The sequence below is a fragment of the Monodelphis domestica genome, chromosome 7, assembly GCF_027887165.1.
Source record: "Monodelphis domestica isolate mMonDom1 chromosome 7, mMonDom1.pri, whole genome shotgun sequence".
In the NCBI taxonomy this organism is placed as follows: domain Eukaryota; kingdom Metazoa; phylum Chordata; class Mammalia; order Didelphimorphia; family Didelphidae; genus Monodelphis; species Monodelphis domestica.
Genome location: NC_077233.1, coordinates 146,796,852 through 146,810,295, shown reverse-complemented (window position 1 = coordinate 146,810,295; position 13,444 = coordinate 146,796,852). Strand labels below are relative to the sequence as shown.

The window sequence follows — 13,444 nt, the reverse complement described above, 5'->3', positions numbered from 1 at the left end:
GGCCCTCTATAAATGGTTATTCCCTTCCCTATATAATAAATTATTCAATCATTCTTTAAATTATTGAACATATAGATTATTTCACTTTTTTACTGAGATGAATAATGCAGCTATGAGTGTTTTTTTGTATAAAGTCTTTTTTAATCCTTTGAATTAACTTAGGATATAATCATAGCAGGGGAAACAGCAGGTACTATTGGTTTTATGACTTATATTGCATATTTCTATGTATACCATGTGAAAAATTTTAGGCCAACAATGTATGAATATTTAATTCCCCATAGTTCAACCATCATTGAATTTGGCCATTTTAGTTATTTTCATCCATTTGCCATGGTGGCAAACCTATGGAATGTGTGCCAGAGGGAGCACTCAGAGCCCTCTCTGCAGGCATTTGCCATCACCCCAACACAGATATCACCAGAGTTCATTACCAGAAAGCCAGAGGAATGGGATGAAGGGGGGTGCAGATTGGTCCCCTCTCCTTCTTCATGGGCACCTGAGAATGTTTCTCACATCATCCGCCTTTCTAAAAGGGTTTACCATCGCAGGTAGAAGGTGTTACTTAAAGGTTGTTTTAATTTTCATTTATCTGGTTATTAAAAAAACTAAACATCTTTTTATGGCTATTAACTATCAGTTTGTACTACTTTTAATCACAGACGGCATAGCTAACTTCTAATCCAGACCTTACCAAGATTCAGGATACTTTCATGCTCATTATGGTTGCTATGGCCCCTTGTTCTTTTGAAGAGGTATGCTGGGCAAGTGCCATGTTCTCTGTGATTCACAGAGACTCTGAATCACATCATTCCTCAGCTCTGCATGACTCTAGGAGGCTGTGTTGAGTTAAACTAGGGCTGAGATTACTAACTTTTTTTTTTTTCATGAAAATCTTTGTCAGTTGGGTGAAATGTATGGATCTCTTATCAGAAGAACATGCTCAAATACATAAAACAAAATATGTAAGATTACAGGGAAACCAAGTATGTTGAAATAGTTATCAAAATATTAAAAATACGAAAACAAGTATATGGACCTCATGTTAAGAATCCTTCACAGGATGTGTAGTTACTGTGGATTTATCCAAACAGAATCAGATTCAGGCCCCTACCTAATGGTTACCCTAGGATTGAATTTCTTCATCAATAAAATAAGAGGGTTAAACTAGACTGTTTATGATTCCCAAATTATCTCTAAAATCTAAATGTATAACTTATAAAATCTAAAATTATATGATGTGAAACTTTGACATTCCATCCTTTGAATACCTTTGAGCAGAAGCCTTTCCACACTAGTTCATACTAAACCAATTCTTTGCTTTTATCATCATCTCTGGGACCTTGACCCATCCCAGGCCAGTTCCATATCACTACTAGCTCCGTACCACTGTATTCAGTACTCCACTCTAATGGATCAAAGTCCCATAGTTAAGGCCTTAGACTACCTCAGCTGGGGCTACACCATCTTCTTCTAGTTAAGTCCTTCTTACTTAAATCCATACCACATGCCCCTTGAATTCTAAGCATCCCATCTGAAGCCATTCTCCTCTTTTATAATTTTTGGGGCTTTATTAGTCCAAGGCCCATTTCTTAGCCTGTCTCACCTAGGAGTGGGAATCACCCCCTGCCCTGCTGGACATAAACCAGTAGCCAACTGCACTTTGAAGAAAATGAGGAAGGATGTCAGAATCTCTGGAAATGATCTTTTTGATAATGATTCAGAAAATGGGGAAGAGATAATGAGAAAGGGTCTTAGGCAAGTAAATAGATTCATACTGAGGGGTAGAGAATGCTCTACAGTTCCAGGAATTCAGAAATGGACTAAATGGTTTTTGAATTCTCTTCTAATTATTGAAGCATGTGATTCTGTGAATTGGAGCCATCTGGCCTTATATTTAGATTCTGGTTCCAAAGGGTAGTGAGAGGGACTGGAAAGGATATGAGTGGCACAGAGGTCATAGAGAGAATGAATCCCTCTAGCAGTCCTCTTGAAGAGAGAAACAGAGGGAAGCTGTGTCAGAGTTCTCAGGAAAAGTAAGACTTTCACCTCTACCACTGCCCTCTGCCAAGCTATGATTAGTGATAGTATAATAAGGAATCAATTTAAAAAAGAATCCACAGAGAATCCACACAGTCCACATAAAAAGAAAATCTTTATTGTAACAGTCAATCCATGGTAAACAAAGAAAGAAGCTTGTGAGTGCATAAAGGACCCAAAGTTTTTCTGACCTCCATCCTTAAGTATTACTACAATTTAATTGTCTATTTCTAATGTGCCAGCTTCCTTAGGTGCTGGGGATGGTGGTGTCTTCAAATATCATTTAACTGGGGCAAGTAAAGACTTTGACTTAATCTTTGCTATAATGTCTAGCCTTGGGTTGAGAACTAGTTCTTAGCCACACTTGCTGAATCTTGACTAGGATAAACTAAGAAATGATGAACGTGATGAACTTGATTAGGATGAAGGTGAAGAGTGAACTAAGGGGGCCTAAGAAATCCCAAAGTAACAGCAGAGGGAAGGTGCAGAAGATCCCTGAGGGATGCAGGTCAGGGGTACTTGAGTTAGTGGTCTTTAGGATCCAGGGGGTATAGATGCTGATGTTGGTGTAGACACTAGGCAGGCTAGGAAGGTCACAATTCATCTCCCAGCTCACAATCCCAGCCTGACGCCAGGTACCATTAATCTTACAGGACAAGGACCCTCCAAAGCCACTCTGGAAGAAAACAGAGGGAGACAGATAAGAGGATGAGTATAGTTTTTTTTTTTTAAGGGTTCATAGGGTTGAACAGAGAGGGAAAGGAACCTAGAATATGTGGTGGTGGTGGTTGAGGCCACAGGAGAGAATCCTGGATACAATTTAGTAATCTTGGTGGGAATTTGGAAAGGTCAACAGTCAAATTTTTATTTAATTGTAACACCTCACCTGGCAGATATTCTTGTCACTTGAAAAGCCGGCACAAAACATATCATCAAATACCAGACTCACTTGACCTGAAATGTTTAATCCCTTGTGATAATAGATGTCACAGGTCTTTTGATCAATGAGGGGTACCTCTAGCTCCTGCACGTGACTATGTTTCTTTAAATCTAATGACGTGGGAAAAGGAGGGAAAGAAATAGCTGGAGTTAGAGATGGAGAGGAGAAAATTCAAGAATAACATGCAAAAGTGGCTGACTCTATGATGGGGAGCCAAAACCTTGATTTTCAATGTTAACAAAAGTGTAGAATGGTCTAAAAATATAAAACACTGGACAAATTAACTCTCTTTTACATTTTGCCTGGAGCAGAGGTTCTTAATTTTTTTGTATTGTGGACTTTAGCAGTTTGGTGAAGCCTATGGCTTATACTCAAAATAATGTTGTTTTTAATTTTATTTTTAAACGCTTTCCTTCCATCTTAGAATCAATACTGTGTATTGGTTCCAAGGCAGAAGAGTGGTAAGGACTAGGCAATGGGGGCCAAGTGACTTGCCCAGGCTCACACAGCTGGGAAGTATCTGAGGCTAGATTTGAACCTAGGACCTCCCATCTCTAGGTCTGACTCTCAGTCGACTGAGCTATCCAGCTTCCCCTCCAGAATAATGTTTTTAAATACATAAACAAAATATGTTGGATTTCAATAGAAACTGAATGTATTCAAATAGTTATAAAAATATTAAAAACAAGTTTATGGAGACTTAGTTAATATCTGTTGTTCTCAAGTGTGATTTTTGTCTTTCCTTTGTAATAGGGGATTTTCAGAAATTTTGGGAATTTGTGCTTTTGAATGAAAAAGTGAAGCTACTCATTGAGGATATAGGTCAAATTTAGCAAATTTATTCAAAGTCAAGGCACTTGAATATGTCATACCCTTACCTTTTCAGTCTTAAATTCTGGTCATGTTGTTTCCCTTTCCTGAAATGTTCTTTTCACCCTCTGAAATTCTATCTGCCTTTGGCCAGAGTCAAGTCTCACCTCTTCCAAGAGTCTTCCCTGACCCACTCAGCTCACAATGACCTTTTCTTATAGCTTTTTCCAGGCAAGATCACTCCCTTGGAACTTATTAATCCTTGCATGGTATTACTCTTTACATTTTCATATGCCTGTATTTTGCCTCTTTAATGAGATTATAGTAAGTTCCTTGAGAGTAGAAACGGTCTTATATGTCTTTTATACCTTCCAAGTGTTTGCAAACTATTGGCTACTTAAGACACATTCAATAAACATTAATTAATGATGAAAGAAAATCTATCTTGACTTAGACTGTGCTGGAGAGGGGCCCATCTCTTCCTGTTTTTTGGTTATAAAAATATAAATTCTGGGGGTAGCTGGGCGGCTCAGTGGATTGAGAGCTAGGCTCAGAGATGGATGTTCTGGGTTCATATGTGGTCTCAAGTACTTCCTAGCTGTGAGAGCCTGGGCAAGTCACTTAACCCTCATTGCCTAGTCCTTAATGCTCTTCTGTCTTGGAACTGATACGTCGTATAGATTATAAGACAGAAGGTAATGATTTATTTATTTTTTTAATTTCTTCTGACCTCAGACACTTCCCAGCTATGTGACCTTGGACAAATCACTTAATCCCAATTGCCTAGCATTTACCACTCTTCTGTCTTGGAATTGATACTCAGTATAGATTCTAAGACAGAAAGTAAGGGTTTAAAATATATAAAATATTATATATATTAATATGGATACATCCATCCACACATTATTCAGATGTACACACACACACAGAAACACCGTAAGTTCCTTAAGGGCAGGAACTTTCTGCTTGTGAATTTTTATCCTGTTTCTAGTGTAGTGCCTAGTACATAGTAGATGCTTAATAAATAAATAAATAAATAAATAATTATATATTGATTGATTGATTGATGGGTCTTTTGCCTTCTGTCAAAGGAAGGAATCTCTTCTCAAATTCTTGTGTTATAATTACTTGGGGAGAGTTGCTCCTCCTTTCTTGTCTTTTGTACTCAGACACATTCTTTGGGTTGGGATGGGCTTGTTCATTTGGTTATGAAAGTGTGTTCTTCCCATTTGATGACAGGGGACATGGTAAGGAGGTCTGCTGGTTGGAAAGAGCATGAAAAGGAAGCATCCGAAGTCCTGTGTTCTAGACTTGTGGATGAGTCTCTTCATCTCTGGGCATTGGTAGAAAAAGCTCATGATGAATTCATTTTAAGTGATCTCAAACCCTTTAGGGCAGGAGTTCTTAATGTAGGGGGTCTGTATATTTGCTGTTTGCTTAAAATTTTTCTTTAATAACTGTATTTCAACATAATTGACTTCCTTTTTAAGGTACTCCTTGGAGGGGCAGTGTTAGGGGCTCCTCCACAATTTGAAAATCCACAAATCTTTTTCGACTCTCCCTTCACACCAGAGAAGTCTGAATTTTTTTTCTTCTTTCTTTATGGGGTACTAACAGCATCTTATATGCATTTATGAGTTAATAAACCTTTAATGATATGTATATTTAAAAAATCTTACCTTCTGCCTTCAAGCAGACGAATGGTATTGGTTTCAAGGCAGAGGAGTGGTAAGGGCTAGGCAATGGTGACTTTCTGAGGGTCACACAGCTAGGGAGTTTCTGAGGTCAGATTTGAACCTAGGAACTTCCATCTCTAGGCCTCACTCTCAATCCACTGAGCTACCCAGCTGCCCCCTTTTTAATATTTCTACTATTTTAGCCTTTGTGTGTTGTCAGCTGGCCTTCATGTTCTTTTTGCAAACTAACTGTACTTATTTTAACTTGAAAAAAGAAATTGTGTATATTTATGGTGTTAAAAGATAAACTACATGGAGATTATATAATACTATGCATATATATTTTATACATTTCCAAATTTCTAAACATTTTCTGTGTTTCCTGCTGGCATTTGCATGTCATCTGTGGCTTCTGCAAAACTCAAGAATTCCCATTTTAATTTTTTATGCTGACCTGAGAAATATCAAAAATGTGATGGAGAAAGTCAAGATGTGGAAAGGATGCTTGTACTTCATTTTATGCTTTTAAAAATATCATTCTGAAAAGGAGCTCATAGGTTTCACCAGACTTCTGAAGAAGTCCATGCCCAAAGAAAGGTGAAGGACATTAGTTATACGATTTAGAAGATAAAGATTATCTACTCTAATCACTTATAGATGAAGGAACAGAGGCCCTGATTGGTTAAGTGACTTGCCCAAAGATACACAGGCAAAACCCACAGAACTTTCCTTAGGATAATATTCTTTTAAAAAATCTCTCATCTTAAAACATAGCTGTATTTTTTCCTTTATTAACCTTTAATTATGTAATTAATTTAGGATATTTTTCCAAGAATAATATTCTTTAATACATAAAATAAAATTCTTAGTTTTACAAAGGAAATCTAACATATGGAAATATGGTTATCAAAATATTAGAAAACAAAAACAGGGTCACAATTCCCAGGTTATGAACTCCTGATGGAAATAGTTCAGCTTGTCCCCTTCCTTCTTAAGCCAATTTAATAAGGAATGACATTAAGAATGACCCAGAATGAACAGTTCTTAGCTTTGATTCCAAAGTTGAGATAGGTTATTGAGAATGGCATTGCTTTCTTGATCTGTGGACATTCATGTCAATAGCCAACCATGGAAAGTTATATTTCCAAGATGTTTCTCATAAATGACATTGCAGTTGGTCAGAATCTGATCAACATAAGCAAAAAGCATTTGCTGATCCTTGCATCCCTTATAAAATGATTCCCCCACCTCCACCCAATCCCATTTCCTTGATAAGTCCTTTGGAGACTTAAATATCAGTGAGGTGAACTTTTCACAGATCATTTGTTCTGTTAGAAAGCAGTAACCCCTTATTTTCTTCATGTTTTTCCTGCTCTAACAAACTCCAAATCTGACCCCTCCCAATACTCCTCCAAAGCCCAGTCTTCTGTCTCAGCTACAAAATCACTCCTCAAACACTTGCAAGCACAAATAGTTGTATAGAACAGGAATAGAGAGGAAGGGAATTAGATGCAGAATCTTGTCCTTCATTATGTTCAAGTCATCTTTTTTACTCATTAATTCATAGTTGATTTAGGTTAAGAGGATGGGTATTACATAGGAAGCTGTAGTTAGCTTTTATAGAATGCTTTAAAAATTGGAGCTCATTTGATTCTCACAACCACTCTGGGAGGTAGGTACTATTATCATTCCCATTTTCAGATGAGGAAAGTGAGAAATCAAGTGACATGTCTAGCATCACACAATGCTAGGGAAGTAGCTGAGTCAGTATTTGAACTCAGGTCATCCTGGCTCCAAGTCAGGGCTCTATCAACCGCACCACCTAACTACCTAGGTGATAATGCATCAACTTTATTTCCTGTTACTTTTTGACTTGTATCCTCTATTCCACCCAGAGAGATCTTCTTACTGCTCTTTACCACACACAAACCCATCATTGCCTTAGACTTTCCCAGTAAGATTATTTCCCCTTGAAATGACTCCTTCTCTCTACCTAACCAGTTCTCTTGTTTCTCTGGTCCACTCCGGGCAACCTCAATTCAGTTTGTGCTTCTGTGGTTAATAAATTTAGAGGGTACAGCCAGCCTCATCCAGAGCTTCCTCTCCTTAACTCTAGCCCCTTTTTTGCCTTACCTTCTGGCTAGCAAATTTAGAAGACATAAACAGCCGAGTCTGGAGCTTCTTCCTCAACCAGCTCTTTGCTTGCCTATACCTGAGTTAGGGGCAGGAACTGCTAATCCAGCTCTGCTAAATCTCACCTATTCCTTCAGCCTTGGCTCAAGACCTATCTCCTCCATAAAGTCTTCTCTAGCTACTTTATCCTTATTCTTGTCTTCTGACTTGGATTACAGTGAGAACCGCATCATTTAGCTCCTAATTATTCTCTAATTACTTAATGTAATTGTTGGCAGCTAGTGGATGGACTACCAGACCTGGAGTCAGGAAGATTCATCTTCCTGAGTTGAAATTCAGCCTTATACACTTACTAGCTCTGTGACCTTGGGCAAGTCACTTAACCCCATTTGCCTCAGTTCCTTTATAAAATGAAACTGAAGAAGGAAATGGCAAACACTCCAGCATCTTTGCCAAATAAACTCCAAAAGGGTCATGTAAGGTCAGATAGGTCTGAATCACAATGATTGCTTAGAGTGTATTATGCTAGTTTGCTTTCAAGAAGCTTGTTTAAGATGAGACATCAATAACTTAATTTCTTCTGTATCTCTCAGAGCAACCAACAAACCAAAGGGTACATAGTAGGCTTCAAATTCTTCAACAATTAAAAATACATATTTAATAAGCATCTATCTCATGTGGCAAAGCATGTTTAGAACTCTGTATAAAAGCTAAGGAACCCTTCTGGGTCTCAGTTTCTTAGATTACTTACTGCAGGCTCAAATGAGATGGGGGCTGTGCAGGTGCTTTGGGAGTTGTAAACTGTAGAAATGCAAGATCCCTCTTAGCAGGGATCTAGGAGGAAGTAGTCCCCTAGAACCATGTTGGAGAACCTATGGTACACAGGTGGGAGGGGGCTACTCCCCTCCCCCTCTCCACATGCCTGAGGACATTTCTCACATGCCCTACCTCTGCCCAGCAGCCCAATGGGAGTGCTTCCTCCCTCCCCTGTCTGGGATAAGGGGGCAGCTCACATGCTGTGGGAGGGTTGCAGTTTGGGCACTGGATCTCTAAAAGGTTTGCCATCAGTGCCCTAGAACAACAGCTCCTCTTACTCATTCTCATTTGTGCTTCCTGCTCTCTTCCCCAGCCAGTCAACCAGCAGGAGGTCACATTCTGAAACTCTTCCAAGGAAGTAGGGAGACAAATGGGCTGGATGGTATGCATGAAGGATACTGGGGAACTCATCTTGGCCAAGGCAATGTCCTTGGACGGATTTCTATTGTAGTGAGGGTACAGGATGATTTCTGACACATGTCTGTCATAAAACTGGTTAACATTTGGTTGATCGAGCCTGATTTTCTTGGATCCTAGGTGAACTTTCCAAAGCCAGGGATTTTTTGTTTGACTGTAGGAAAGGAGGGGAAGAAAGGTTAGAATGGCCTCAGAAATTGTTGAGTCTGGGGGACTTTGTCTGTTGGGGGCAGGGAGTGTCCCTGAGGTTAGGAGAATATTCTTGGGCTAAAAGTCCAAAGGAATGGCTCATTCTGGCGCTGTGAACTTTTTAGAGGAGGTGAGGTCTTGCTTTGATGCTTAGGAACCTCCGGTGGTATTCTCTGAGTGATTAGTTCAATTCAGATGAACAAAGTTCCTCAGTGCTGGAGACAGAGTCTGGGGAAGAGGGGATATCTGGGGTGAGTGTCAGATCCGGAGACGGGTAAATTAATATAGCATCTCTCTCCACCCCATCCTCTCCCCATTCCGTCCTGGAAGGGAGAAGAGAGGGCCAAGGGTTCTGGGCTCCCCCATGGGCCTTAATTGGGATCCGTGAATCCTACCTCCTCTTGCCCACAGTGGGCACTCACTTGCGGAAGCAGTGGGCTGCCGTTAAGATCCAGCTGGGCGAGATGAGGGTGGCCTCACACCAGTGTCTCTTCTTATAGATGAGTTTGGCCTGCCAGGGCCACCTGAGCAGAGATGGGTCCACGTCCTTCAAGGCTCGCCCTGATTGGTGGGGCCTTCCGCATACTTGGAGGAGAGGCAAAGGCGATTGGAGGGATTCAGGCATTCTGTCCAATACGATGTTACCTCCTCTCCGCACCTGGCCTCAGGAGTCCTGCCCATTTCTATAGTCTGCTCTTCCCTCCCCTCCCCCCATCCGCTCAGAAGCTCATCTCTTCTGAGAAGTGCCTTACCTTCCTCCATATTTATCCCATCGATTTCTGGGGGAGGCAAACAGGGAAAGATGAACCTCTGGGTAGTCTTCCCTGGGAATCTTAGCATCCCATTGGGCTGCCACCCAACACACAGCCTTTGTCCTGTTCTCCATCCCACCCCACAGCCATGAGGAGCCCTGTCCTCAGCACCCTCCCTCTGGCCCCTCCCCAAGGGCTGGACCCCTTCCCGGCCTCACTGTATCCCTGGGTCCCCAGGAGGAGGAGAAGCAGGAGGGCCAGGGGGCCCCAGCACGTGGTCTTCATGCTTGGGATGGGGCGCCGAGGGCCGGGGAAGGATTCTGGGGCAGATTATAGGGATCTCTCTTACTCCCTGTTCTCCCCACCCTGCCCCCTACTGGTTCCTCTTCTTCCTGCAACACAACTCGGGAGAGTGGCGTCCCCTGCAGTCCTAGGGGACTGGGACATGGGGAGTGGTGGCTCTGTGTGTGTGTGTGTGTGTGTCCCTTCTTCCCCTGTGTCTAAATCTAACTTGTCCCCTTTACATCCTCCCAGATTTTCATTTTTATTACAAATTCAATCAACAACAAACACAAACATTTCAGTATTCTAGAATGAACAAAAGAGAGGATTGAATATGAACCCAAGAACTTATATCCAGCATAACATATATATATATATATATATAGTGTACATATATGTATATTTATTTATTTGATTTGAACCTAGAACCTCCCGTCTCTAGGCCTGACTCTCAATCCACTGAGCCATCCAGTTGCCTCCTTTATATATATTTAGAAATTAAAAATAAACATATAATATCTGTCCAATAAGGCAATAAATATATCTACTATCATATATGAACATATCATAACACACCATCACAATATATGCATAAGAGTAAATTATCATATTATCTGTATAACATGCCATCACTATATCTAATACTATGGTATCATTATACATGCATCATTATATACACATATACATAATTAGGCATAACACACAACATACATATATAATTATATCTAAAAGAGGGCACTTTAAAAATGGACTTCTTTGTGTCCTCTTCTGGATGTCTTTTTATTTTCTTCTGTGTATTTTATAAAAAGCTTGATTGGATTTCTTTTCTTTCTCCTTTCCTCTGCCCTTACTGATGATGGAAATTATGTGATACTTTAACTGTCCTTGTAGTTCTTGTGAAATCATATGCTGCATAAGAGGGATCCTTTGGGGCAGCTGGGTGGCTCAATGTATACAGAGCCAGGCCTGGAGATGGGAGGTCCTGGGTTCAAATGTGGCCCCAGACACTTCCTAGCTGTGTGACCCTGGGCAAGTCACCTAACCCCCATTGCTCAGCCCTTACCACTCTTCTGCCTTGGAACTATACACAGTATTAATTCTACGATGGAAGGGAAGAGTTTAAAAGGAAAAAAAAATGGGGATTCCTCTGCTGAGGAACAATAAAACAGTCTGACCTTGAACCCGAGGAACAGTAGGGCAGAGCTGGCAGGCTTGACTGGGACAGGTGAGGAATAGCTTTTGGACCCCAGGGCTGTCTGAGAGGCATTAGTCTGACAGACCCTGAAAATAGGAGTTTTATACTCATTCAGGTTCAGTGGGAAAGACTGATGGGAGCAGAGATAACAGAAGGCTGTTCTTACCTAACCTAGGTCTAGAAGGACCCAAGTGCTCTAAGGACCACAAGAAATAAGGATCTGGGATCAATGACCCTGGGAGAGAGGGGCCTGGCTATATCTCAGCACATCTAGGATATGGGGCCTATTAGAGAGGAAGAAAAACCTCTGAAAGTTTGGTCTTCAGCTCTGACCTCTGACCTCTCTTTTGCTTGGAGCAAGTCACCTCTTCTCTGTTTGCCTTTGTTTCTTCATCTGTAAAATGGGTATAATAATAGCCTTTCATGAAGATCAAATGAGATAATAATCATAAAGCTCTTAACACAGTGCCTGGCCTGTAGTAACAACTATATAAATGTTAGCTCTTATTATTTACATTCTTTTTTTTTTTAAACCCTTACCTTCCATCTTAGAATCAATACTGTGTATTGGTTCCAAGGCAGAAGAGTGGTAAGGGCTAGGCAATGGAGGTTAAGTGACTTGCCCAGGGTCACAGAGCTGGGAAGTGTCTGAGGCTATTTACATTCTTATCAGTGCTTTTCTACCTTTTCAGCTCTGCAGAAGCTGCTTGTGACATAATTATCCTGCCTGTGCTTTCTGGAACTTTCCTCTAGGTTTTTATCTCCTGATACCTTGGGGAAAGCTCTGGATCAGAACAACCAGATAATGTTGGAGTTCTTTCTTCATCTCTTGCTAGTTGTGTGACCTCAGACAAGTCACTTTTGGACCTCAGTTTCCTCTTTTGTAAAATGAGACTATTAGACTATATAGGGCTGGCAGGTGGCACGATGGATAGAATGCTAGACCTGGAGTCAGGAAGACCTGAATTCCAACCCTGCTTTAGATAATTACTGTGTGACCCTGGGGAAGTCATTTCATCTTTTTTTTTACCTCGGATTTCTCCTCTGTATAATGAGCTGGAGAAGGAAATAAAAAGTCACTCTCATATCTTTGCTAGAGAAGACCCCAAATGGGATCATGAAGAGTTAGAAACAACTGAACCATAACAAAAATTTTACTAGATCAGGAGTTTTTAGGTGTTGAAATAAATGAGTGCTAAGCCTGGAGTCAGGAGGATCTGAGTTCAAAATCAGCCTCCATCACATACTAGCTGTGTGACCCCCAGACATGTCACTTAATTTCTGTTTGCCTCAATTCCCTCATTTGTAAAATGAGATTAATAATAAGGTTGTTTTGAGGATCACATGAGATCATATTTGTAAAATATTCTCCGGCACCATGCCTGGCACTTAATAAATATTTGTTCCCCCTTTTTCTCCGCTCCCTTTGTAGTCTGTACATTTTATCACATGCATCTAAAAACATTCAGAGGAGTCCACAGGCTTCAGCAGGCTATTAAAGGGGTCCATGATAGGAAAGGGGTGAAGTAACACCAAAGTCTGCCTCCCTCTCTTTTTCCCTTTGCTAGGGAGGGTTTACAGGGGGAACCATCTGAAGGATTTTTGAATTTAGAATTCAGCAGGTGTGGTGATGGGTGGGAGGGATAAGGGAGAAAGCCCAGGCCAGGAAGGAAGGAAGGAAGGAAGGAAGGAAGGAAGGAAGACCTATCGATCAGAGACTGATGAGGGACAGAGAGAGGCTCAGACTAGATGAGAAAAACCAACCTGAGTGAAGGTGCCCTGGGTGAGATGGGAAAGAAATAAATCAGAGGGGTTGGAGGACCACAGATTCTTTGGAAGGAACCCCAGGACCATGAGGATCCTGGGAGATTCTCTGGGCAGGAGGAGTCTCTTATATGACTCAGGCCAACAGGACTGTGATTTGAAAGGACATGAATTGGAATAGATGACAAAGATCCTTGCCATTTCAGTTTTATTATCTAACAGCTTGGCTTAAAGCAAAAAGATATGAACTTGGACTTGGACCTGGGAGATTTTGATTTGAACTCTGAAACTTGTTATCTGAGTGACCAGGATCAAGTTACTCGTAAACTTGCAATATGGGTTGATAGGGCCAAGGCTCAGTTATTTTTTATCTGTGAAATGTGACAATAATTAATATCTGCATTACCTGCTTCACAAGGCCACTTACAAC

The 13,444-nt window shown here is 40.8% G+C and overlaps 1 protein-coding gene across 1 annotated transcript; it reads right to left on the bottom strand.

The window, feature by feature from the left end:
* Positions 1-2,136: 2,136 nt before the first annotated feature.
* On the bottom strand, positions 2,137-10,164 carry LOC103106146 (serine protease 48-like). Its single transcript, XM_007499153.3, has 6 exons — positions 9,992-10,164; positions 9,774-9,800; positions 9,444-9,606; positions 8,694-8,986; positions 2,927-3,090; positions 2,137-2,716 (listed from the first exon to the last, which is right to left on the bottom strand). The coding sequence occupies exons 1-6, from the start codon at positions 10,056-10,058 to the stop codon at positions 2,429-2,431; spliced, it is 1,002 nt and encodes a 333-aa protein (XP_007499215.1). The 5' UTR covers positions 10,059-10,164; the 3' UTR covers positions 2,137-2,428.
* Between the last annotated feature and the right edge of the window lie 3,280 nt (positions 10,165-13,444).

Bases quoted from the DNA above. Each gene is read 5' to 3' on its own strand.
- LOC103106146 (XM_007499153.3), bottom strand. From the start codon at position 10,058: ATGAAGACCACGTGCTGGGGCCCCCTGGCCCTCCTGCTTCTCCTCCTC. The intron at 9,607-9,773 runs GTAAGGCACTTC...CTCTCCTCCAAG, and splicing joins TGGGATAAATATGGAGGAAG to TATGCGGAAGGCCCCACCAA. The intron at 2,717-2,926 runs GTGAGGTGTTAC...GTTTTCTTCCAG, and splicing joins GTGACAAGAATATCTGCCAG to AGTGGCTTTGGAGGGTCCTT.